At 36.8% G+C, this 27,990-nt stretch overlaps 1 protein-coding gene across 2 annotated transcripts; it reads left to right on the plus strand.

Annotated features, from left to right (window-relative positions):
* GUCY1A1 (guanylate cyclase 1 soluble subunit alpha 1) lies at window positions 1-27,786 on the plus strand. Of its 2 annotated transcripts, XM_015860978.3 has the most exons (9): window positions 1-107; window positions 17,334-17,743; window positions 18,509-18,570; window positions 19,859-19,917; window positions 20,956-21,665; window positions 22,040-22,525; window positions 23,072-23,215; window positions 25,109-25,263; window positions 26,572-27,786. In XM_015860978.3, the coding sequence occupies exons 2-9, from the start codon at window positions 17,495-17,497 to the stop codon at window positions 26,771-26,773; spliced, it is 2,067 nt and encodes a 688-aa protein (XP_015716464.2). In that variant the 5' UTR covers window positions 1-107; window positions 17,334-17,494; the 3' UTR covers window positions 26,774-27,786. The 2 variants fall into 2 exon arrangements, with proteins under 2 accessions (XP_015716464.2, XP_015716465.2); XM_015860979.3 differs by lacking the exon at window positions 23,072-23,215.
* Window positions 27,787-27,990: the final 204 nt, after the last annotated feature.

The raw sequence follows: 27,990 nt of genomic DNA on the forward strand, positions 1-27,990 counted from the left end.
GCTGCGCCCGCTCCCCAAATACATGTTGGCGGCGCCGGGGAGCGCAGCGGAGCCGTGCCCAGAGCCCTCCGCGGGGCCGCGCGTCCGTAAGCAGCCGGAGCGCCATGGTGAGTTAGCGGCGGTTCGGAGGGGCCGGGGCGCGGTGCGGGGCGCGGCGGGGACCCTGGACAGCGCTGGGACGGGAACGGCTGGGCCGGGGGGCTCGGGAGGGCGGCGGCGGGAGCCGATCCCCGGTAGCGGGGGGCGCGGGGAGCCCCCCCGGCAGGAGCCCCTTAGCCAAAGCCCCTCGGCCAAAGCCCCTCGGCCAAACGTGAGCCGGAGCGCAGTACGGTGCGGTTCGTCCCTGGGAGCGATCGGAGGGGCTGTGCGGGGCTCGAGCCACCGGGGGCCTTTGTGCATTGTGCGGGTTTCTAAGAATTCGCTTGCTGACAGTGCCCGCCGAGCTAATTGCAGCCATTCGGACTGGCTGTACTGCTTCACAATTAGGCGAGCTCTCTTATCTCGTTTGTAGCGCGATTCACATTGTTGCACTTCATGAATTTGACACAAGCCTGAAATTGAATCACGTAGTTAAACCCTAACAATAACTTCGCTTTTGCGTGTATTGAGTGCTTTCTTTTTGTCGTATTCCTATTTTATTCATTGTATTTCCTATTGTATTGTATTCTTCAGGATTGGCAGTTCACTTTTTGCAGTCGATTTCCGTAGCTTAACTATTTTTCCTACTTTGTCGAGGCTGGTAATTGCAATTGGGAGTGGCTAGAGCTGGCTGTTTCTGTGCTTCAGGCTCAGTGAACATGACTAGCCCAGGGCCAGTAGTCCCTTTATAAAATCATCTATTAACATTTGCGATGCTTGAGACGTTTTTCTCTCAAATGTAGAGGAATACCTTCATCTATCATTTGTCCTTTCTTGTGCTTCATCCAGTGCTACTACTACAATGGGTTTGTTTTTCGGAGCTAGTTGCTTCTGCTGTGTACATAGTGAGCTGGCTTAATTATGCACAAAAGATGAGCAGACGGGGGAAAAATGTCCTGTGCGAAGATGTGATATTGATATTGCTGTATTGGTGTGAAATGAACTGGTTTGGAATGCTGTTCTGAGCTCATTCGCTTCCATTGGAGTATGGATTACAATGTGCTATGTCCAAGTTGGTCTAAAGAGATGTGGTGAAACTTTTGATTGTTGAAATATCAGGAGGGAAAAAGACATTTTGGCTCACTTGGAATTTCAATTGTAAAGTCTCAATCAACAGTTGTAATGGAGCAATTATTCATTAGTGTAGGTCGCAACAGAACAAGTGCAAGTGTTCAATTATCTTGCTGTTAGTAGAAGACAGTGTATTACTTATTAGGAAATAGCATAATCTTTTAGATTTTCCTAAGGCAGAATTCCCAATGAAGCCAGTCCCTTTTAATGTAGTTAAGGGTAAGATAACTTGTTTCCAAATTGCAGAAAGTAGGAGCAAGGTAATATATACTTCAAATTGCATAAATGGGTCCAATCCTTTCTTGCACAAGGAGCAAACGATGGTGACAGCCCATACTAGAAAGAGATTCCAGGCTGTTTTTCATAGTTAATCAAAAAAAATTAGGCATTTGAAACATCCAGAGAACAAGTGAAAAAACGTTACAAATGCATGCATGGGATGTTCTCCTCGCTGAAGTTTCTTGCTTGGATTGTGTTGCTCTCTCACTACATCTGAATGTACACTCATAGCTCTGATGAGTACTCTTTTGCTTTGCCAGTAGCAAGAACCTTAAATGAACTAGATGATTTTAAGGGAACATGAGAAATACTATAATGGTGATATAAAAGATTTCACATTGTACAATCTCAGAAGAGAAAAGCAATTGCTGATATCATGCTGATCCAAATTATCCAGGGAAAGTAAGAAAAGAGGAGGGAAACCATATCTTGAGATCTCTTGTTTTTGTTTGTTTTGTGGAATTATGTAGCCCACAGCTCTTATGACTCATGGCAGTGCAAGATTATGAGGCAAACACTGCAGGGGAAACTGAATTTAGTTGTATAGTGTTATTTTTAATCCCTTTTATTTTATTTTATTTTTATTTTTTGCCATAATCAACAAAACTGTTCACCATCACTTGTCCCATTGGTTCAGTTTCCTGTCTGAGTGTCCAGTAGATAAAGAACTATGAAATGAAAAGAAAAATGAGAAGTTAAGGCTGGTATTCATGTTGTGTCCATAGAAGCAAGTACTAAAGTCATGTGTATTTGTCATATTCTGGTGAATGTTTGTTTAAAAATATGTCTATGACACTCTGTTTCAGAGCAGACCCCCTATTGAAATCAAAACATAAATAAGAGTCTATAAAACATAATGCTCAGAACATCAGTAGCAATCAAAACCTGGATGTATCATACAATAAAAGGTTATGTCACAGCAACTATGAAGATGAATGCTGTGTCTGAAATTCTAAACTGACATCAAGAAGCAAAGGAAGCAGTGCAAGAACTCAAGGTAGATTCTGTAGAAACAAAGCTATTTTTCCTTTTAATTGAAATAATCTGTTTCACCAAAATATGTTGTAAACTATATTAAAAATAAAATAGAAAAATAAAAAAGAATATTGAGCACTGCAATAACCAGTTGCAATATTCTAAGTTATAAGCAAGGAAATATGTCTTACAGGGTACTTGGCCACTATTTTCTGTCTATTCTCTAGACAACCAGGTTTGCATTTTTTGTATAAACTTGTTTAGTGAAGAAAACTTCTGTATAGTTTTTAAAAAGATTTTAAAATAGTTATAAGAAACTACAGAATAGACTTTATGGACTTTATTTTTATTTTTCTTATCTGTTTTTTTTTAATAATGATATCTAGACATCATTGTTTCACCTTGTCAATTTTATTAGTAACTGGAAATTGAGCTATTTGGAGTCTGCATCAGAGTTTCCTTGCTGGAGTTCCTTGTGCACTCTGTGCATTTCCGTTATTAATGTCTTAGCGTGTTTATTACATTTAGATGCCTAGCATTTCAATTATGGTTTTTTGCACTTGAAGTCTAAATTGAGTCAAATCTCACATTTGACATTACTTTGGGTGTTATTTTCATTGGGTTTTCAGTGTCTGAGCTGTATTTGTACTATGTATTCAGTGAGACTTCCACAACTAGTTGTACCAGTTGATAGAGAATCAAGTTTATCTTATCAGTGTTCAGGTATAAGTCTTTGTACAAGAATAAAACACTTTTTGGTACAGAGTATTAATATGTGCTCCATTTTAAAATGTCACTCGGATTTATGCACATGCATAAATGGGATAAGCCTGGGGTTTAAACAACTGTTTCTTTTTTGTTTGGTTGGTCGTTTTTTTAATGTGGTTGGTTTTGTTTTTCTCTAATGAAGATGGGAAAATTTGCTAGAGACAGCAGGTTTTATATTACGTTTCTGCTTATTGATCTATGAATCAATTGCAAAGACCATGCTGTTATCTTTAAAGAGTCTTTTAACTTGAAACAAAATATAAATTGCTATTCATTCAGTAGGATCCTGTTCTTCCAATTCTTAGGTTGTCCTACTCAGGTGATGCCACTGCTCAGTCAGTAATAGTGTTTCCTAGGCAATTTAGTTCATTTATGCCCTATAGTTCATAGAGTATCGTTATACATTTTTGTACACGTGGAGTTCAGAGCAATCTGACTTCTACTCTTATTTTATTTCCTTATTTAGTTGTCTTTACTTATTCATTTGTTGTGGAGGGCAGATTCCATTGCTGTCTGATGTTCTGCTGCTTCATTACCTAAATCAGAACGAAGATGTTCTCTAGGAATTAATTTTACTTCCCTATAAAGAAGTCTTGCTGTGTCCTCTTCACTGCTGCAGACCCCAAATAAATTTGAGGTGTAATGCTTCCACCTGCTTTCAGTCTTTGGGATAACTTCACTTTATGACAGTGTAGATTTTTTGGGATGCTCACACTTATTTTTAATTCATATTTCTTATGATATGATAGTTTGGTTAAATAGAGTCAATGCCTCTGCTAAGATTACAGCTTTCAGGTTTAAGTGCAAGGTAGTTTAGCACTCTCATTTTATTGAAATCTCCCCTTCATACTTCATAGTCTCAAGGCTACTTCTAGGAACTCTCCCTGCTTCTTGAACCTGGCAGCATTATCATTATTCTTGATTTCATGATTCTTGATTTACAGACATAGTTCTTGATTTCATTGCTCTAACTCATAGATTGATTCTCTTCTTGCATATTCATTCCCAAAGTAGCTGTTCCAAGAGAATGGTACCCTGCTAGTAAAAGCATTCAGACAAATGCAAATCAGCACCAGTAGACTGTTTTCCCGCAGGCAACATGCTGAACCGAGCTGATAAGCAAGCAGTAGCCTTACATGCTATGTCTGAGAGGGCTGTTCTTTCACCATTCCCCCTTTGACTGTACCTTTCACTGTGTAGAAAATACTGTGCTCTCTCTGCTTGAGTGCCAGATATTTTTTTCTCTGCCTTTGGACAAGGGGAAAAATACCTGAAGGACTGCACCACAGCATGTGGCTGTGGGGCACAAGGCAGCCTGAAGCTGTCTCTTGGGACTGTTTGCCTGTGACTTGCACTTTATGCATGACTATGCCCATTGATTGTTTCAGCTAAGTCCATATAGAAAATAGGTCAGCCATGCAGCGGCTCAGGAATAGAGCTTTAATTGTGTGGGATGTAATATAGAAAGCAGGGTGTGTGCATTATCATGGAAGAGGCTGGAGGCAGTTCCAAAGATTTTATCAAGCATTGTGGAATCTTGCACTTAGACAGCTATTTGTATTATAGAGTTACAGGGAATATTCCATGCAAGTCATCCAACTGTTTCAGTGTGAGTAAAAAATTCTTACTGTAAGGCACTGTGTTAAAATCTTTTTTTTCCCCCCACAAATGGAAATTGAAACAAACATATGCTTATGAAGCGAGCCTCTTCTTTAGTCCCATTGTAAGACACTCAGAATGAAAATATATCAGTCTCTTGGAGAAATGATATTTTGTGGGGATCCTGCTGATGGCTTTAGTGCAGTTTAATTCTAGAATGTCATGGATTCCACAGGGTGCAGTAAAAAACAGTTATCGTGGTGCCACATACAGTAGATGATGCTGAATTCTCCACTTTTAATCAGCAATAGTACCTGGTTTTGAGATCCCAGGAACAGGTGTGCTGTGATTTTCTTTATGGTATATTAAACAGGAATACATTGTGTGGAGGAAACTGCCTTTCTAATGCTGTACGAAGTAAAAATGTTTAATTTCACTTTAACCTTGTGTTTCACTTGGTTCTTGATACAGACAGAAACTGACAAAAGCTGTTCAAGGAGAGTGGATTTCTCTCTTCGGCAAATGCAGAAACCCTTCACACATGAGAGAGCATTGCAAAAGGCACTGGCAGGACACCTCAGCAAGATTTCCAGTTTGTTACTTGGAAAAATTGAGGTTTTGCATTTCCTCACAATTATTATGCATTTTGAAAACAGAGGATGATGTACCCAGTCCTGCCTAGTAGGGAGGGGTATCTGCTAAAAGCTGTGTGGCTCTGTAGTCTTGGCTGCAGGCGCTCTGGAGCCTAAAATACTCATTGCAGTTGTTGATTTAAATAGAACTGCTAAAAATGGCAAAATTTCCATGTCTTTAGAGAAAGCATGCATCAATCTAACTTTTACTTTAACGTTTTTGTTTTTTCTTTTTGCCTAACTTGCCTTCATAGTTTTCCATTTGAACAGACAAGTTGTGAGTGCAATGCCATTGACCTCTTGCTAAGAAAAATGCTCAGTTAATCAAAAAACTGTTCCAGTTTTGGTGAAAATAGCTATTAGTCCACAGAATTCACAAAGCATGTTGAAAAGTGGGATTTTAAAACTCACTTATGGGGAAGAATGGCATGAAGGGAAGGGTAGTTTTGGGGCTTGCCAAAAAATCATGACAGGAATGATCACAATTAATTTTAGATTTAATGAACTTCTACTGAGGAAAACTTGTGCAAGTCGGTTGAGGAGAGACAGATTCACTCCTTAGTTCAAATGCAGTTTTGTGATTACTGGTGTATCTCATTGCCTCACTTTTAAAAGAGTTGTAGTAAAACTTTGTATCCCATTTTTCTGTCTTTGATATTCAGAGGACAAGCTCTTCAAGCCAAATAATAATCTTTTACTATATATTTGTGTATGTCCCTGATCTTAATTTGGGCCTTTTGGAAAGTTAAACAAATAATTCACCTAGCAACGGTGGTAGAGAAAAAGCAGTAACTCCATCAGAATGCAAGATTGCATTGGCACAATTTCTCAGCTAAGCATTCTGTCCAAGGATAAACCCATCAGACAGAAAGTTGGATAACAATATTTCAGTTGTAGCAAAGACTCCATAGGAATTTTCATGTGTTGACCAAGTATCAGTCCCACTAATTGAACGGTGGCCTTCTTGATTGCTGAAATGTCATTCAGTAGTTCCTTTCTCAGACAAAAACATTGGATTGTGTGGTGGAAATGAAATACCGTGTAGGAGATGCATCTTTCAGTTGTGAGTTATGCATGGCTTGCAAAACATTTTAATAGGTGTGTGAGACAGAGGCTACATCTACTGCTTGACACTGAAATCTCCAGCTGTTCTGTAAATTAGCATCAGCTTAGATGAGCTCTGCACTTAGTCTGCATGTCACGTACTCCAGATCATGAGAGATGGAGCATGATAGTCAAGTAATGTGGAAAAAGTCACTGGCCACATGAATGGCAAATTTTAGAACTGATAGAGTCACGCTTAGTCAGAATTTGAAATGCAGAAGTTTACCAGGCTTGAGAGAATGGGAGACATCATGACAAGATACCCGTTATTCCCTCAGAAGAGTAGAGACTGGCACTAGGAAGTAAAATTTGTTTTTACTGTTAATTGGTGTAGCGTAGGAAATGTGGTTTCATACCTTCCTGTTTCTCTTTGGAAATAACTTCCACTTCTAGGCCATTGTAATTTCTAAGCAAAAAAGATATTTAAATGATAGAAGGGAACTAAATGGTAATAGTATCTTTTGAAATAGGATTTGAAGCAGCAAAGAGCAAGGATTACTGGATGAATACAGGATTATGATTTATATGTAGTAAAATCTAGAAAAGAACATCCATCATTGCCTGTGCTTTGGATACATTTTAGTTAACAACATATTGTAATAGGGAAAAAATGAGATAAGAAACTGAGAGTAGAAAACATCTTACAGGCTTGGTGTATTAAAAAAAAAATGCAGTTTTTATTATTGTTGCTGCATCATACTGTATTGTAGATGGCTAGTCTATTTAACATTGGAATAAATATGCAAGAAATAATTTTTTATGCTACAATTTTAATAACTTATTCTCATTGGTTTCTTTCCCTGTGATCACTCTACAACTGTGGAAAACTCTCGTGATCATTAGTCAAATATTAATAAATTAATTCAGAACATTAAGTCTAAATTTAAATTAGGCAATTCTGCTTTCAACAAAGAAGCTACATTACTTTTCAGTGTTCTTTTGTTAGTTTGATATATAATAGACAACGTGGAATTTAGATGCTAGTTATAAACAGAGTTGAAAGCTCAGAACAAAGGTTTACAACGTAAATATGCTGCACAGATACTTGAAGATACTGTGGGAACTTCATTCCTTTATTACCACAGAATGCTAGAACAGTTGGTGCCTTTGTCACATTAGAAACTGCCAGGTGCAAATATTTAAAGCATGTTTTGAATTTCCAGCATCACCTAAGCTGTAAACAAAAATATCCAAGGTTTGTGACTTCATGCAAAGGAAGACTGTATAAAACAATGCAGTATGTTTTCTTTTTTCTCCGTGTTTAACATCCTGAGAGTACAAACTCTACAAGATTCATGATATTTGCAGGTGCTCCAAAATACCAAGAGACATTTTTTTTGCCTTGGCACAAAGTTCTTCATAGAGGGTGTAATACCTTTCTTTATCCTTAAACTTACATCTCGTTTTATCCTCAGGGAACTCTTGCCTATCACTCCCTTTGCCCTGAGTATAAAGAAGCTCTCTTAGCCTTTTCCTTGTGAAATTTCATATATCCCTAGAAAAAAGAGAGAACTGCTTATAAAGCATCATCTTTCTGTGCATTTACACATAGAGATGGAACCTATTCCTTGTCATGGGATTTCTTTGATAAAGAACCCAGTTAATGATAAATATAACTTTCCAGTCAGAGGAGCATCTCTTTTCATGATAATAATAATTCAGTATCTGTTTGAGGTAGTTCTCTGAGTACGTATGAACTCTCCAGGACAGGACCTTGCTTTTGGCTTATTTTTAGGGTTTTATCTTGGTTTACTGTCCAGTCTCCATGCCTTTACACGTCTGAAACAAGAGAGCCATTTTTGGTGCTGGCTTAGAGCTCTTATTCAAAGCACAAGTATGTAACATTGCAAATTAGAGATACTCTAATGTGTGGCCCCTGCTTAACCCTCATAATTATTTATTTTAAAAGTGTTTCTGCCTCAAAGCTGAGCTTCAATAAAAGCCAAGGAGAGTCTGTGACAGCTTGAGGAACCATTTAGGCAAAGTTATAAATAGAGATGTACTTTTTATTCCAGTCTCCATCTTGATAAGATTTATGAAAATGATGTGGTTCCTTAACATAGTGGGGGGGGAAAAAAACACCCACCCAGCAGAACAGGTGTTCATGGTTTGTATGCCATTTTAAAGATTAAGAGAATAGTAAATACAGTGGGTGCTGTGTATCATTTGAGTGGGAAGTAGTATTTTAAAGGGCCTTGAATGTGGGACAGCTCCCACACTCCATGTGAGTTTTATGATGTCTGGGTAGTTTATCTATCATTGCACAAGTCAACCTGCTGCAACAGAGATGTTTAACAGTTACATTTGATCTTAGTTTTGCTTCATAATGAAATAAATCTGAGACGAACCCATTGCATCTGCAAAAGCAATGCAGCCCAGATCCTCTGAAGCCCTTTCCTACCACTTTAAGGTTCAGACTTCAGCCTTCAAGGATGAAGGACTTCACATCTGTTGCAGAGCTGTCATTTCCACATACCTGTGTGCTGTTACGTCTTTTGCTGACACTCCGATTTGGAGCACTAGCCTCTAAAGCAAGACACTCAAGCTGTTGCTTGTTCATTTTGCCTGAGGACTGAAACACCAAGGCTTCCAGCACTGAAGCATAAACTGCCACAGACCTTGAACTACAGACTAAATGCTGATACAGTTTCCTACCTGGATAAAAAGCAAGTATCAGAGTAAAAGAACTGTACGATCCTTTGGGAATTTTTCTATTCTCTAATATCACAAGCATATTGTTTGGTAAGTATTAATTATATGATCCTTGTCTCATGAAAATCCAAGTCCTCTGATGAAATCAGCTCCCACCTGAATCTGTACCTGAACTTGTTGGGGTTTGTTTTTTGTTTTGTTTTAAATTGTGTTTTGTAGCAGAAAACATCTGTAACTATTAAACTGAAAAGAAAGATGCCTTCTGTTCCAGCCCTGCAGATATAATGGCGGAGAACAATTAGGAAAGTGGCTGATCTTTTTCTCAGAGCTGTTTTCTTTACCTCATGCTGTAGGTAAAGCAATATCAGTAGCTGCATGATGGCTGTGAAAACATCTCTTCTACTGCCTATTCTAATTGAATATACCTGTTTCATAGATCTATTTTTTTTCCTATCTGAAAAATTAGAAGGCTGTGACCTTGCTGCTGCAGGACAAACTATCTTCACTAATTAGAAATTCTGGCTTTTAGCTTATCATGCATCATGTTTGATCTCAGATGAGACCAGATGTATGTTTGCTATCACATCTACACACCAACATGCAAAAAAACTGGAACGACAAAGGCCAACGGCATATTTTGTTCAAAAATAAGAAAACAGCCAAGCCAGTGATTTTATGACAACAGTGGCAGAACTGATAGAGACTAATCCTGTTCCGACTATATCCAGAATTAACCATTAACTTTAGTGTGAGTTGGCATGAGTTCTTAAATATGAATAAATATGAAAGGCAGTTGTCTGTGATTTTCAGTGTGAAAATGATGTTGTAGACATTGTATACACAAGTCAGAGGTGACAAACATTACATTTAAAATCTCTGCACTTGAAAGCTACTAGTGAAACACTTTGCTTTCTGCAGACCTAATTTTCAAGCAATTTTGTAAGTTCTATAGTGTTCAAGGAAGCTTTTAGTACTCCATCATTTCTAAATCTTGCTTTTCATTATATTTTAAAGCTCTGAACACAAAGTGAGTATTTTAACACATGTGCTGTTATAAGACACTGTACTCAATGTTTTATGTTCCTCCATGACAGTTCAGAATCTTTGGCATACAGTAATGGTGTTTAGGAAAACCTGTGGACCAGTTTTGTATACAGTCACGCAGATTAAACTTTAAGCAGATGAACACATGTAGATAAAAGACTCATCAAGATAAGTGTCTGAAGATGTGGAAGAATTATTTGGTCATCTCTGGATGCTTTACAGTTAATACTGTAATTCTTAAAGGAGAAATAACTTTATGCATTAGCAATTTGGCAGTTTTAATAAGTTTATTGTTTCATTTGTTATAGAAGATGCAGCAGTCCTGGTTAAATCATAAATACAAGCTAAAGATTGCAGTGAAACATACTCAGAGATAGAAAGCTATTCATTTATTTTTTATTACAGCATGTCACAATAGCTTTTTACTTTCTTTGTCTCTAGAAAGCGTTTCCAATCTATGAGTTAAACAAAAATCAAATTTCTCAGACACACAGAGTTATAGTCTACTCAAAGGAAAAAAGTATGCAGAGGTATGTTTGAGAGATACAGCTGTAAGTAGGTATTTGGAAAGAATCATTAACCACAACAGTTGACAACTACTTCGTGTTCTAGAATCACAATGCTTTGCCTTTGCCTTTTTTGAATTCTAATTTACATTCCACTGACTACAGGCAAGACTTTGATCTTTGTGTTTAACTCCTTCACACGGCTATGAACATCGTATTTCTGCAAGTCAAGCTTTTATTCTTGATATGGCAGAAAGAGTGCTGAAGACATTCATTTATTTATATACTTTCTTCTTAGTGCTCACTAAAATCTGAACTTTTGTGAACTTCAAATGCAGACTAAAGGGAAATGCTATATTTAAAATGTATTCCTTTAGAAGTGTGAGAATGATTTCTGGACATTTGGAATAGGTTTTGCTAATGTTTGTCCTCACTGTTTCAGTTGCTTCCCCCACTGTGTACCTGGATCACTTAAGGTGTCACCAATTACGTCACTTCATTATCAGGAGTTCTGAAAACATTTAAATAACGAGTTGTGGTTGTAAACAACAGATTGTACTTTCATGAAATATCTCTAGGTCTTCCTCAGAACTAGGGCACATGAGCAGTCAACCTTAAGAACTCCCACAGTTAAAGTAGCTGGAGTTTTTGTGAGCACCACCTCCATTATAAGTACTTAGCTGATGGTAATACCCATGTTTTGGACCTGTAGTGGAGTTGAGAGGATGCATCACAGTCAAAAACTGCTATTTCTGCCTAAGAGCACGATGGAAGAGCAAAGAATCAGGTGCTCTGGGGCTGCCTGCTGGGCTTGCTATGGAATGTTTTCATGGATAGCCTTTGACTAACAGGAAGAGAAAAAATTTCCCACGCTATCTTCTCAGCATGCCTCCCTGTTACTTAGTCCTAACATAGGAAAAATATTTACCCTGTGAAAGTGCATGCGATACTTAAAATGACAAAGATGTGTCTTATTAGTTACATTTAGGAATCAGTTCTTCCTTTAGTTACATGACAAAACATGGGTGCAGTAATTAGGATTTCCTATGCGTGTTTAATTGAAACCACTCTAGGCCTCTCTTATGGTTATATTTGGATCCAGGAATTTGCTGTAGACCACTGGAAGGAAAAAGGTTCATCAGTATCAGAAATTCAGTGATATTTTAAAACTAGGGATTTAGCCTGTCTCCAAGCCTATTGGTTTCTATGCCAGGGCTCAGAAATTGTTATAAAAACGTTAAAGCAGAAGAAACGTATGTCTCAGGATGACCTTAAAATGACATACATTAGAAGTTTTGAAGTTTACTTATGTATTCCCTGAAAGTTATTTCCTGCTGATTGCCATGAGAACAAAGGAATAATTCAGTGTTCTTATTTTCTGCATCTCCTAGCTTTGAAGTTGTCATTTTTGCAGCAGATCACGGTTCATGAGATGTATATCACTCGGGAAATAACTGATTGCATTTCTCTGTTTCTTAAAGCAGTTCATGAAGGAAAAAATTGTACCGAGGTGTTATACAGGGCACAAGGATGAGTCACCACACTGAATTTGGGTTTAGTAAAATATTTGGGCTGTTAAATTAACAATTGATTACTGTGGCTTGTAGAATTGTATCATAACTGCATTACTACCTTGAACGTAGTTTAGTAGTCACTGCAATTTCGCTAGACAGTTAAGTATGGGCAGTGACATTTCCTTCCTATCAAAGGTGTGCTGCGATTAACAGAACTGTTGTGAGTGTACTTCTTTTAGAAGTAGCCACAAACAGAGCTAAATCTGAAAGTCAGGATGCCGGAATTAGGCTTGCACAGCACAAAATGGCATTTTGTGCTTTGAAGTGAAAAATAACACTTCCCTAAAGGGCTCTGATGTACAGACAGATTAGAAGTAGGGAGAACTTGTCAGAAAGGGGGATGGACATTTATCAGGGAAAAAGCAGGAGTTAATGCCTGACAAAGCTTATTCCTTTCTGGAGACAGAGTAGAATCTGAGATTGCTGGATCTAGTCATTTCTGGGGTACCACTGACTTACTGTGAAGTCCACTGTTAAAAATCATCAGATCTCCCCTGATCTATATGAAGGATAAGATATGTCTTCAGTTATGGCCTTTGCTCAAGTAGCAACTGCGCAGTGAAAGAGCCTAGAATCTTGCTGAAAAAAAATGGATATTACTCTGTAGTGTTAGTACTATTGTATCTACACAGGTGTAGTAATGATTTAGAATTCAGTGGTCACCTAACACTCAAGTCCTTGGTTTTGCGGTTTTCTTTTAACACTTGTGTTCATTTTGCCAATTGGTCTTATTAATGTTTTAATGAAGCTTGTCTTGTTGCTGCAGATTTAAAAATCCTATCTCTACAATATACTACATGTAATGTGTACATTACATGATATTCTTGGCCAATGACACAGCTGTCCTCAGGTAGGTCAGCAAATGTATTTACTCTGTTAATGACAGAACTAACTTAATAGAAAGGAATAAATGAGGTATCCTCAAATTTCAGTGAATGTTTAGTCTCTGAATGCAGAGTTGCAGAGAAACAACTTGGTGTTTACAAGGACATGTGTCTTCCAAGATGCCCTCCATTTAAGCCAACAACTGTCAGTAAATGGCATTTATTTATTTTTTTTTAATGACTTTCTGCCACTCAGATATTTGGAAACAGATTTGCCCGTCTCCTCCAGTTACGTATACCTTGTGTTTCCCAAAGCAGCCATATCCAGACAAATTAACTTTTTGAAGGTATATGCACTCCAAATGCGTTCAATGAAGCAGCCCAAGTAAGTTGGCTTATTTACTTGTGCAGGATTTAGTGAGACTGAAAAAAGAACAACAAAACTTATTTTGACTTCTTAAAATATTAACTTATATTTTGATGCAGAATTGATCAATTTTCTCTGAGCATTTTAGAAGACTCCTTAAAATCTTAGGAAATGGACAAGTTAAAGCTTTGACTCTGCTACCACACATGGCTCTTTAAGTAGAAAAAGTCAAGTGTTGCTATTGCATTTCAGACAAAATTTTAAGACAAAATTATAGGATTTAGTTATATTCCTTGAGATTCTTTGCTGAAAAGAGCTAAATGCACATTGAGCTGTTCCTGATGGGGTGATTGGTTCTAATCTGTCTTACTAGCATTTACATGTGGTTTGCCTGTATGTAAAGAGCCAGACTTTGTAAAGATCCTGCCTTGCTCTGTGCATAGGCCTGCTAGCAAGGGGTAAAAGGCAGTGATTTCTGAATCCCACAAGGATTAAAGCTTGGTGGGAATTGCAAGTCTCCATTTTACATAAAGACAAGATAGATGTTAACAACTATTTCCGTTCAGGCAATGACTTCCAGACCACACTAAGCTCCTTCAAGCACTGCAATTGCTCTTGAGCTGTAGAAAGATAGATCCAGGCAGTAATATATTTTGAGGGGTATTTTTTGCATCAGTCAATATATATTTTTAAAATCATTGCTCAATGTGTGCAAGTTCACCTAACTGACATGTCTAACTAAAAATAAGAAGTAACACTATAGCATAACATATGCTACTCTGATCTAGTGACATAGCTTAGGTAAAGAAAAAGGTATTTAACATTGGTTCTAATTTTTCCTCCCATGTCTTTAAGATTAAATAACAACTTTAGCTACTGTTAGCAAGTGTTATTGCTTAATTCTTATAAATGACTACATTAATATAAGGCGATTTTACTGTGTGATTTATTCATTGCGCTGTATTTCATGCAATCGTCAAGGAAGTGTTTTAGCAGAGGAAAATATTCAGAAGCAACTAGTACAAATAATCATACAGGAAGACCTTCTGGCTGTAAGACAAGTACAGATGTAAATACACAATGAAATGTTTGCACAAAGCGTTTTGAACACTTTTAAATTATTCTACTGCTATGACTATACTGTGTAAAGTCATCTTAGTTTTTCTGAGTGGCACAGTGCCATGTTTTATTCAGCCAGACACTAAATAAATGTGTTGCTTGTAGTTTGTTCTCGCCACAGATTATTTAATTTCATTTTTTCAGTTTGCTTCCAAAGGTAAATATGACAGCAATTAATACAGCAGAGATGAAGAATTCATATAAAACACCGCTGCTCCCGTGGGATAAGCTCTCACAGAGCATGTTTGGAAAGGGATCAAAACCAGAAACTTTTTCCATCTTTTTTCAAGTGCCATATATTTTATTTTTTTTTCTCATGGTCAGAAAATGTTTTTAAACATTATGAAAAATGTGAGGGCTGGAGTTTATAATTCTTGAAACACGCTTGCAAATGTTTGATTCAATCTGTGACATGTACCATATCTCATCTTTCTTATAACTTTTTAAAGTCCATCACACTGCTGGAATTTCTTCTTTAAACACAACAGAAACGATTCACTGTCCTATGCCTAACAGACATTTAAGAAAACACTGCCCAATTACAGTTGGAGTGAGGCAGGTTTTCCTAGAAAATGATGTGCTTTTCTGAATTTTAGTTAGATTAAGTGCAAGGTATGCTTAGGATACCAAATGGAAACTTGACTTTTCAATTATGGAAGACTCAGTGTATATATACTTTTTATTTTCAGTGTTTAAATCCTCTGAAGATGTGATGGCATTAAGCTTCAACTTTGTTTCTTTAAATATGTGTTTTAGAGGCCAAGTGCAGAATCTTGCTTTGGTCACCACTTTAAACTTGTAGTGCCTGTTGATACTGGTTTGAGCTGGGATATACACTATCAAGGAACCGTTCCCTTTGTTCCTGGGAAAATAAGAACTTCAGGACATTTACACTAATAATACACTAATTAATATACCATCCTAACATGCCAGTGATCTCCCCCTCCCCAGATAATTCCAGATTACTGGCTTCTAGAAACAGAAAAATAGTTCCACCAGCAATAGGGAAAAAAACAAAGTTCTGTCATAGCCATTGCTCTTCTTATCATTTGACAGTGTTTCAAATAACTATATATCTATGTTACCACTTTTCTTAACAGTATTTCAATACACTAATTCAATAAGAAGTACAATTAAGTACAGGAAAGGTGAGTTTTTATTTGCTTGTTTTGCTTTTCTCTTTTAGTAATGTAATATGAGGTTTTATAACGGCTCCTGAAGAAAAATGTTTATGTATATAAAATGATGCTTGTACAATAATGGGAAACAATATATGTTCATGTACATATAGAGAGTGTGGTTCTTGCTTGGAACTTTTCACTGGCATGTTTGCTACACAAGAGTATGCAGCAGTAAAAAATAAAGTACATGTAGTAGAAACAAGTAAATTTCAGCATCAAAATCAGAAATATAAAATCTTATGCAAACGTTCTTTTTCCTATTTTTCTTATCATTGTTTCTTAAAATAATGCTTCCATAATTTCAGTAGATATGCTTTAGAAGCTGGCCTGCCATCATCAGCATTACAGCACATTTCAAAAGGGCCTTTTCTGCCAGGTATTTTTTTCAGCAGGGGGTCCAGCCAGAGTGCCTTCTGCTTGTTGCTACTTTTATCTGCATCACTTGTGCTGGCTCTGCAGCACTCCCCTGCTGTGTCATTCATTACAGCTGTTTCAAAAGTAGCAGTTCATAACCTGTATTAGGGAATTAGTTATTTTTTGTCTTGGTCCAGTGGCCCTTTGGTTGTCTCGGAGAGAGGAACAAGCAGTGCAGTGCATAGGCCAATTAAAGCTACAGTGCCTCTGAAGGAAAGACTTATTGAGCTGTATCTCTAGGGAGAGAAATGTAACACTTCAGCTGCTTCAAGAGTTGCCGGAAGCTCTCAGGGGTTATCTTGCTAGAGTATTGCATGAGGATGAGGGGATCTGATTAAATGAGGTATGGTCAATGGGAAATGAATTAAGTCTTACTGAAATAAATATAACAAACAGGGAATTAATTACAAATTAAACTGCAATGTCCAACTCTGGTTTTAATGCTTTGTTTGAAAGACATCACCTGTTAAAAGCATAAAATCCCTTGGTGTTTCCAAGCAACTACGTGTTATGTTGTCTGTTTCCCACCTGTTGACAGTCCCAGACTGTTGGCTTTTACAGAAGGCACTATGCCATGGTCTTGGATAGTCTGCTGTTCCAGACAGCTGAGTGCTAACTTCAGTCAAATAGTTCTCTGCTCCAAGAGGGAGATACCTTTGGCATTGATTAAGTTGAGATTTAAGCATCCATTACAAATCAGTGCCACGTCAAGTAGTTTTAATAGCTGCTTATGAAGAATTAAAAGGATTTTCTCATTAGAACTTTGCTATTTGCTCTTTCAGGAACCTCATCCATCACCATGAGCAAAGATATATGAGATAAAACAGCTCCTCTGCCTTAATTGCTCGAGCCACAATTCAGCCAAGCACTTAACCATGCACACACTTTTAACTACCTGAAGCATTCAAGTCAGTAGGGATTACATGTTTAAAATACTGCATGAGTAGTAAGTGTTTTGTTGAGCAAAGCTTTAAGAAAGCCATTATTCTAATGCATGCATGGTAAAAACTACCACTTCATTTTAAAGGAGGAAATAAAATAATACATTTGTGTTTGTATGTTTGTTTATTCTTTCTTGTTTTCCAGGGGCACATATCTGTTCCTGAGATGATTTCTAGCTACCAATAATCTTCCACAGAGGTTGCTTCATCAAATAGTCTTGCATCTTCTTCTCCTGTTAGTAAACATAAGAATACTATTAAATACCAAGCCAAGTACTCTTACCCTCAGTAGAGAGACTGTACAGCATGTTCTGTACAAAACTGAAAGACTTGAAGATCACAGGGGAATGTCCTTTCTCCTTACTGACTCCAAGTCATATTGCTGATGAACATGAGAAGGACTGCACAGAAAACAGCTCGAGAGCTGCTTTGCCCGTCTGCAAAGAAGTCCATGAAAAAGACATTCAAGGAAACCTTCCACAAAGGAAAACAAGCAGAAGTAGAGTGTACCTGCACACATTAACTGAAAGCATCTGCAAACTAATATTTCCTGAGGTAAATGGATACTGTGTATTAATACCATTGTTTCATTATATACGTTAAAATGCATTTTATGCAAGCCTTTAGGTGTAAGCCTTTTGAAAGCTGTTCTGAGTTCAAAGTTTGTAGTATTATGTAGGTAAACAGAGGTTAAATCCTCATTTCATCTTTTCCAATTCCTTTTTTATACAATTTTCCTACACTCAGTTTTGTCTACTCTTAAACTGTCCCTTCCACTGTATTTCTCTATATTTTGCCCTGTATTTGCAGTCTCCCACTGCTCATTTTGATTGTTCCTCTTAAGAGTATGCATTTCCAAAGAATCATGGAAATCCATGCTATAGTGTGATTAGGATAATGTTTTGATCTAATTGGTCCTTAAATCATTTGGACTACTTATGAGCTTAATTACCTCACTTTAAAATATAAACACTCTGTCCCTGGAGGTGTTCAGGTCCAGGTTGGATGTGGCCCTGGGTAACCTGGGCTAGTGCCAGACCTGGAAGTTGGTGGCCCTACCTGTGGCAAGGGAGTTGGAACTTGATGATCCTTGGGGTCCCATCCAACCCAAGGCATTCTATGATTCTATGATTCTGTGGAGCTGAAGGCATCAACATGATCTAAACCCCAAACACAGAAATGACATGCTCTTTCTAACAGCTATACCATCTTGAGAAAAGATGGTCCCAAGGACAGCACAGTAATTCTTCTCTGTCTAAAATGTTATGATTAAAATTTCAGCAATGATATTTAATCAATGTAGCTTTCTTTTTTCCCCAGTTTGAAAGACTGTATCTTGCACTTCAGAGAACGTTAGCAAACCACAGGATAAAAGAAACCAGGTATGTATGTGTAATAGGCTTGCAACTAAACCATGCAGCAGAAATGTTTTGCAGAGTTCATAATGACTGGAGTGCTGACTAGGAATCAGGACGTCTGGAATCTGTGTTCTGTTGCCTTGTTAAATTGGTGCGTGACATTTCATGCAATCTAAGTTTGCTTAATGGGCAAATTTACCTATTTGTGCAGGGAACCATTGCTTAAAGTAAGCAGATGTTCTGGTGGAACTCAGGGAATACTCAGACATAGATAGAAAGATGAATATGGTTGTCTTAATTCAGAATTGTATGGCCTTATAATAATAAATAAAGCACTGGTATTTCTAAGAGTCTCAGAAAAGAATTTTAAATTCCAAAGATCATACAAAAAAAATTGTGGTTTCTAGTGTGTGAATACTTACATTCGTGATAGCTGGTCAGACGTGTATTATAATTGCTGACTGAAATGCTTTCTTTGTCTTTATTATGTATTAAAATATGAGGAATTAGTTTGAAGCAAAAAAAATATATATAGTATACTATTCCAAACAGCATACTAAGGCAAAACTCAAACAAACCTAAACATTTGTCCTGCTTTTGCAGGTATATATATTTAAGTTTTTTCAAGTAAGGAAATTCAGATAACCTGTATCAAAGGCTCACAGCTTGTACGAAGGTCAATCTAAGCTACATCTCATCATTTTGTGTCTGACATTCAGGTCAATATTTATCAACCTCACAGAACTTGTAGGGCTGCTGTTCTGTAACACAGAAATTGAGATTTCTACCAATGGAAAAGTAATTTTGAAGTAAATAGAGTTGATTGGTATTTTCTGTCAAAAACAAATACTTTATTACCTCTCTTTAACTGGATGTAATTCCAGGAAATGCTTGACTGTATACTTAAATTATCTATTTGTTTGTATATGTATTATATATATATATATAATACTTATTATATGTTGTATATATTATCTGTGAACACGAAATACACTTACAACTACAAATAGCAAAACACTAGTGAAACAAAAAATAGGGTTGTTGCAGTGTAAGAGGCTCTACTCAATGACAGACTGCAGCATTTGGCCTCAATCCATAAGTTGTTATCCAACTAAATCTTAAATTTATCACGAGCACACAGGATAATCTAAGATCTTAGATCAAGAGAAAAGAAGCAAACCTGCCTATTTGATTTGAAAAACTTGATCTTTACAGAGCAAATACAGAGCGGGTAATTTCTATTGCATACTATTTCTATCCCGTTTGTCCTCATTTGTCAGGAGTTTTATTTGTATTTTTATGATCTTTGCAGAAAAATTGGTGAAAGAGAAGATTTTGAAAAAATAATCAGTGATCACGCTATTGCAGCAGGTAATGTATGCTTGTTTAATAGTACACATATATTACGTGTACAAATATTTATTTAAAATGATATATATATTCGTATATAAATTCGGCTTGTTACTGATAAATTCCTCGTGATGGCTGAAGTAATGCCAGCATCACATAGAGTAAATTGTTTCTGGCCAACAAACAGCTCAGAGTGTCAGAATTTGAGTTAAAACATTTAGCAAGTCTGAGCTGACCCCCAGCATCCAACATCTAGAGAGAGTTGTAACGTACTTTTAGTAATATGTTATGGTGTTATACTGGTGAGACGAGGTTTGATCCTTCACATCCTCTGAAGGATTCTAGTCTATGGGATGACAACTGCTTTAATTTGGAATATGGGAACTGGCTACATCTGTAGTAGCTAGTACTTATTGAAGCTAGTAAATTAACATTTCCTCGAAGTGAAACACTGTCCTCTGTAACCTTAAACAGTAAAGCTGGCCATGTGGCAGATAACCCTTTTCAAAATGATACCTCATAACAGCTGGGGAGCTAGGATGTTCCCAGCAATCAGTTTGCATGCAGCTATCCTTTTAAATTGAATTTGCTGTGAAGATGTGAGCTGTTCTGTGCTGACTAGTCTCAGAGCCCTGGAATATTCCTAGAGACATTTGAATTACTGGATTTAGCATAGTATGTATATCTGCACTGATCTGATTTTATTCTTTCTTTTTATTATTATTATTTTTCATTCTTAGTTTATTTCTTTATATCAAGCTAAGGCAACTGGTTTAACTCATGCTCCAAAATCTGTATTCATTCTGTCTACATTCCTACCCCAGAGTAATGAGTCTGGATCATTCCAGACTACAAGCCATTCTCCATGTTTTTCAGGCACCACGTAGTACAACCTTAGTTGGTCATGGCAGGACTCCTAAGTAAGAAGACCCTCAGTTGTCTGTGCTGGATCAGTGAAGGATATTGCTGATTTAATTAGGTTTAGCATGAAAAAATTAGAGGCTAGCCCAAAATTCAGGATGACAAGTATAGTTCTGATTTAAATGTGGTTCCATTCAGGTGTTCCTGTGGAGTCTCTAAGAGAATCTCTTGGTGAAGAGCTATTCAAAATATGCTATGAAGAGGATGAACACATACTGGGGGTTATTGGAGGAACCCTTAAGGACTTCTTGAACAGTTTCACTACTCTGCTGAAGCAAAGTAGCCACAGTCAGGAAGCAGGAAAAAAGGACAGACTTGAAGAAGTTTCCATATTATGCCTGGAGAAAGATCAGGACTTCTTAAATGTGTATTATTTCTTTCCCAAGAAAATCACAAGTCTTATTCTATCTGGCATTATTAAAGCAGCAGCTCACATTTTGTATGAAACTGAGGTGGAAGTCATGCTCATGCCTTCTTGTTTCCACAATGACTGCGCTGAGTTTGTTAATCAGCCCTATTTGCTGTACTCTATACAAGTCAAGAGTGCAAAACCATCTTTATCTCCATGTAAACCGCAGTCTTCACTTGTGATACCTGCCTCTGTGTTCTGTAAGATTTTCCCATTTCATTTTATGTTTGACAAGGATATGTCTGTTCTACAAGTTGGAAATGGGATAAGAAGACTTTTGACCAGAAGAGAATTTCAAGCTAAGCCTAATTTTGAAGAATATTTTGAAATTCTTACCCCTAAAATAAGCTGCACATTTAGTGGAATAATGACAATGTTAAATATGCAGTTTACAGTACGAGTGAGAAGATGGGATAATACTGAACTGAAATCATCTATGGTAAGAGTCTTTTTATAACCTTTACTTCAATGAGGAATTTGTTTTCTTCTCTGGAAACATGCAAGATAGATGGAGTTTAAAAAGCCATAAAACAAAATGTCATATTTTACATTACTTATCTTTTGACCTCTAATACAAATTGATAAGGATGGCCTATTATGTAAGGTAATTCAGATTTTGAAACCAACATCCAGTGAAAATTGTCCTCTTGAACTACAACACAAATAAAATTTGACTATTAATTTGATTTTAAAAAAAGAGTCATTGGAAATATGGAGGGAAACTTCTCCTGTGCTTCAGCAAAATGTGTTTCTTTTTTCTAAGTACTTGCCTTGCATGGTGTGCATGAATTCTTGTTTCTTTAACTGTTTCAGGTAATGGATCTTAAAGGCCAAATGATCTATATTCTTGAATCCAGTGCAATCCTGTTCTTGGGATCTCCATGTGTGGATAGGCTAGAAGATTTTACAGGACGTGGATTATACCTTTCAGATATTCCTATTCACAATGCACTGAGAGATGTTGTTCTGATTGGAGAGCAAGCCAGAGCTCAGGATGGACTGAAGAAGAGGTTAGGAAAGCTGAAAGCGACCCTTGAACAGGCCCATCAAGCACTTGAAGAGGAAAAGAAGAAGACAGTAGATCTTCTGTTTTCTATTTTTCCTGGAGAAGTTGCTCAGCAGCTGTGGCAGGGACAAGTGGTGCAAGCCAAGAAGTTTAATAATGTCACAATGCTTTTCTCTGACATTGTTGGATTCACTGCCATCTGTTCCCAGTGCTCCCCTATGCAGGTTATAACCATGCTTAATGAGCTTTATACTCGCTTTGATTACCAATGTGGAGAGTTAGATGTCTACAAGGTACAACATTTTTTGCTTTTGTATGGGGCCATGGGGCAGGAAAGGAAATAAAGACAAAATAGGACAAAGAATAATAGAAGTCCAAAGAATATTTTGCCTTAAACCTTCATTATAAGAAAAAAAATATTACTATCAATCATAAAACATAAGCAAAAAAAAAAAAAAAAGAGTATATCAACAAAGTGAGAAATATATGCAGCCAAGCGTGAAACCCATCAAAATCTTAAGAGGTCATTTCTAAAGTGGATTTCAGTTACAGTGCTATGAATCTGGAGTAAATCAGTGTGTTTAATGTAACTACAGGTCTCTGACAGTAGGAGAGCAAGGAAAAATATTCTATTGTTGTGCCCAGCAATACATATTAGTTGTGCATTTTTGTCTTTTAAAGGTTACCACAGGATTTATTCTTAAACTTAAAACTTAGACTTAAATAATTTAGCAGGACAAATAGGACTCAGTCAATATGCAGATAGCAGATTGAAGCCACAGACTATACTTTTATATGTCAAGTACTGTAATATTAAGGAACAAATATACCTGTTTTAGGTTGAGACTATTGGAGATGCCTACTGTGTCGCTGGAGGTCTACACAAAGAAAGTGAAACTCATGCTGTCCAAATAGCATTGATGGCCCTAAAGATGATGGAGCTGTCAGACGAGGTGGTGTCTCCCCACGGGGAGCCTATCAAGGTCATATATTTTATTTTATAATATTTTATACGGTAAAAAGGGAAATTTTTGATTGGTTTAGGGGTAGTTGTTCCAAAGAAAATTTGCATTAACTCAGACAAGTTGGGGAATCAAGTGTGTATAGGTGGAGAGGCTGACCATTTTATTTCTATGAATACGAGTGTTGTGGATAAGTAAAGATGAAGCAGAGGTCTTAAAATCAACCCAAATGCTGCTAAATTAATAGGTGCACATTGATATGCTGCTGTTTTTGTCTCCTTAGCAATCAGTTTTCTTATTTTCTAATTAGGAAACTAGGAGAACATAAAAGTGTTCTGAGGCAACAGTTATTAACATGAATCATCAAAGACATGCTCTAATTGCAGTAATCCACACGACTTTAAATGATTCTGGTGCTGGTCACTGTAAGAATGGTGCTAATGCTGGCAAGGCCACTGTTAGATTCAGTGCTAGTTACATTTATGACCTCCTTTCAGTGGAGACATAAGCATGTACTGAACTTTCCACCTGAAATGTGGTCTTGTTATTTTTAATACAGGTGTCTCGATTAATTATGTCTTTCACTGCTTATATTTAATACTTGCTTGGTCATTTGCCCCTTTCAAAAAGGAACTTCAGACTCCTTAGATTTTGGCTTAGGGAAAATTTGTATTCTAAGGCCAAGAAAATGGGTTTTTTTTATAAGGATTAGAGCCTCCACATTTATCATAGAGAACAGCAGTATTAAAAATGGTGGAAATAAATACCACTATATTTGTATTTCACAATATGAAATTAAATTATGCCTGAAGATATGGAAATATATTTAGGACATATTATGACGTTAATAATTTCCACGCAAATGATACTTGTATAGTTTTGAATGATGAAAGTTATTACATTCTGAAAGTAATTTTAAAGTAGGGAGAAAAAGTAAACAACTTCTAGATGCTTCTTAGAGGAAAAATGAGTCTATTTTTAATGAAAGTATGCATTTTTTAATGAGATGCTTCACAAAAGAACTGACTGTTTAGCAAAGCAAGAAGTATGTCACAGTCCACTGCAATTTCAAATACTAGTTGTCAAACAAAAAGCCATGAATGCAAACTGCTACTTTAAATCAGACTTCTATATCATTGTATATATTCTCGTCATCTTTGCTGTGAGGGTGGATTTTGCTTTTCTTGCAGGTTTTTCTGCTTTTTCACTCAAAACTAGAGCTGTGACTTCTTAATGTTATGGTATTCTCTGTATATGTGAAGAGTAGCACACATGGTAGATATGTGGATTTCTCAACATTCTGCCATTGTTCTGTCAGAGTGCTGCTCTGATGAAAACATACTTATATGTAGACTCTAAAGTCTATATAGTTTATAATGAACAGAAGATTTTTTTAAAGGGCCACAGAAAGCAGCACCAACTAAACAAAACTGAAAATTCAAACTCTGAATGTGAATAGGATGTATCAAAATGTTTCTACTGCTGAACAGCATATACATATTTTCTTCACTGTTCCCTAGGGCTTGTCTTCTGACTTTAACAGCAAAGCAATTACAATTTCAATTTAATAACTTACATCAGTCTAACATTGTGCCACACAGTTCCTCCTAGGAAAACATTCAAGTGTCGTAGTAACTCCTGATGGTGATTCTAGATCAATTTACTGCCAGAAAGACCAACTTTATTTCAGTCATATCAGATGAAGAGTGATTTACTATGCAATGCAAGGTATACTTGGGCTACTTTCCACTCCACAAACAGTAATGACCAGAATACAGACATATTAAGGAGACTGTACTAACTCTTATTAGCAGCTCATAATTTTATTTTTTTTTAAAAAAGGAAGAATTTTGAAAACTTTAACCATTTTATTTGTCTTACCTAATTGTGATATTTTCTCCCTTTTCTTTAAAGATGCGTATTGGCCTTCATTCTGGATCTGTCTTTGCTGGAGTTGTTGGAGTTAAAATGCCTCGTTATTGTCTCTTTGGAAACAATGTAACCCTTGCCAACAAGTTTGAATCTTGCAGTGTACCTCGAAGAATAAATGTCAGCCCAACGACTTACAGGTACAGTGCTTTATATATCAGTAAAATTTCCACTTGAAGTAGTTAATGTAAAAGTCATTCATTGTCTTGACCGCTCGTTGCACAATGGATATTTTTACTCAGAATGCAGCCAGCAGCAGCAACAGAGTGAAATGGAACAGCTGATATTTATTTTTTAGATGTTACGATTGAAATAAATGGAGGACTTGAGGCAATGTTGCTTCTTGCCCTGAAACTATACATCTCTTGCCTTTTTTTGCTTCTCATAAAATTAGCTTATTTTTTGAGGTTGGTGGCTTTCACTGTAAAGTGGATGATGTGTGGAAATCAAACTCTATAACCACAGAGTAGTTATAAAGCAGGTATGTTTAATTAGTGCTGCGCACATGCCAGGTGCAGATGGGTAATCCCTCCAAGCCTCCACACCAGAGAGCAAGAAAGGCACATACATAAAGAACAAGCTGCTTACATATGCATTAGATTTCCAAGAAAAGGTTGGGTTGTTACAATAAGTCCCCAAAATGACTGACATTTTTTCCCCGCTCCAAGTCTTAGTTCTCTTACGCTATCTCTCAGTGTTCCTCTGGTGGTCTTTTGAGGAAGGCCAGATGTCTTTTTTGCTGTGTACTTTCAATTTGGAGGATGTTTGACTTGCTCTGTCCAGTAGTCTTGTCAGCTACAGCTCTGTTCACCAGTCCACAGCTTCTCCATTAATTTGTGGTTTCTCTGTTTGAGCCTGCTACCTTGCATTCCAGAGATAGGATAGCTAACAATGTTATTTAGAGAAACAGGAGACCCACTGTCTGTACTAAGTCTGTAGAGAAGCATCTGTTATAGGCAGCCAAAACCTGGATTATCAAGGTCAGATCTGTAGCTGCCGATTCAGCATCTCATGAAGGCACATAACAGTTAATCTAACTTATTTTCATGGATACCAAACTTAGGCAGATGCCCTTGAAAATAACAAACTAATCAAACAATTGCTAAGCATCACTTTACAGATCCCCATTCTCTTTTGATTAGGGAAGATGAATGAATAGGTTGCAGTGAATCAACTATGAACTTACAACAAATGCAGCACCTATATTCAAAGCACTGACAAGACAAAAAAGAGAGGTGACACTCCTTTTTGTACTGGTGTCTGACTTAATGAATCATCAAGGTTACCAAATAGTTTTTTTCAACTTTTCAGTAAAAATCATAGAAATTAAAGTAAATTCTGACCCATTTTGTAAAGAGTTCCTGAATAATTATTGAATGTATTAATGTATAGTAACAATTAGTGATTGATTCCTTTTTAACTGAGGCAATTCATTTTTTTTATTATAGATTGTTAAAGGAGTATCCAGGTTTTGTGTTTACGTCGCGCTCAAGAGAAGAACTTCCTCCAAATTTTCCCAGTGATATCCCTGGAATTTGCTATTTTCTGGATGCTTACATTCAAGGAACAAACTCACAGACTTGGTTTCAAAAGAAAGATCTGGGAGATGGCAATGCCAATTTTTTGGGTGAGGAAGCAAGAATAGACTAAATCATCTACTGCATTCACAAGCGTATAGAATAAATGTATACATATTCTGGATTTTTTTTTTTTTTTTGTAGAAATTGAAAAATGTTAAAAATATATGAAACATGAAAGCACTTTAGTTTGAGAACACCTGAAAGCCAGTATTAAAATGCCAGGAAGTATGTAACTGACTCCTTTATGTTTTTCCTTTACGTAAGGATACATGATTTAGCGGAGGGTTGTTAGTTAGGGTAGTATGGTTATGTTGTGGTTGGACTTGATGATCTTTAAGGTCTTTTCCAGCCTGAGTGATTCTATGTTTCTATGATTCTAAGGAATGTAGTCACTAAAATAATATTGCAACTTCACTGTTTCAAATGCCACTGAAAAGTACATGTTCCCTGTGGTAATTTGTGAGTGCTACATAACAACCCTCTCAGTTCTCTCTGCACTGAGAGTTCTAGGTGTATTGTATATGCAGCGTGTCAGGAAATGTAATGTGCAAGTGATGCAGCCACATGCAGTGTTGTGAGCTGGTGCTTATCAGTGACCATTAAAAATTTATTTTATTAGTGATTCCATAAGAAAAATTGTCTTAAAAATATCATCGCTGCTACCACATACTCATTCAAGAACATCTTTTGGGCTCCATCCTTACAGTTGCTGACCATCTTCTAACACTTGCTGAAGTCAACTTGTTGAGTGTGCTCAGCATCTTCTGGATAGGGCTGTTAATTGTAGCTAATACACATATACATAGCAGAGTTTCCTGCTTACTGTTTCCTGAACTTTCTTCTGTGTATAAAATGAATATAGATTCTGTATAATCACTGTATAATCACGTACTAAAGTTTCTGTAATCATCAAACAGTATTTTAGTTCTTGGGGTTTTTAAAATACTTTATAAAAAATAATATCAACTTGCTATTATGTATTAGAGCAATAAATGTTTTTCTTTGTTGTTGTTGTCATTTAAATTTGAAATATTTTAAAAAGAGTGCAATAAAATGTGCTTTGGAGTGTTAACTCATAAGAAATTCCAATCAGACTGTATGACATGGAACAAAAGTACACTGGTTTAAAGCCAGTGTGGATATGACATGTTAAGTGAAACACATAAGCTACACTCACTTTAAAGATGTAAGAAGGACCTACAGGTAAACAGAAATGCTTTAAAATACATGAAAAGAAATGTGTTAGTATTCCTACAGTGAAGGCCTTTTTATAGTGAATGATGGAAC

This window comes from Coturnix japonica, chromosome 4 (assembly GCF_054131305.1).
Source record: "Coturnix japonica strain WE chromosome 4, WE-NBRP24, whole genome shotgun sequence".
In the NCBI taxonomy this organism is placed as follows: Eukaryota; Metazoa; Chordata; class Aves; order Galliformes; family Phasianidae; genus Coturnix; species Coturnix japonica.

Coding starts and splice junctions, on each gene's coding strand:
- GUCY1A1 (XM_015860978.3), top strand. CDS start 17,495: ATGTTCTGTACAAAACTGAAAGACTTGAAGATCACAGGGGAATGTCCT. Junction 17,744..18,508: donor GCAAACTAATATTTCCTGAG/GTAAATGGATAC, acceptor TTTTTTCCCCAG/TTTGAAAGACTGTATCTTGC. Junction 18,571..19,858: donor CACAGGATAAAAGAAACCAG/GTATGTATGTGT, acceptor TGATCTTTGCAG/AAAAATTGGTGAAAGAGAAG.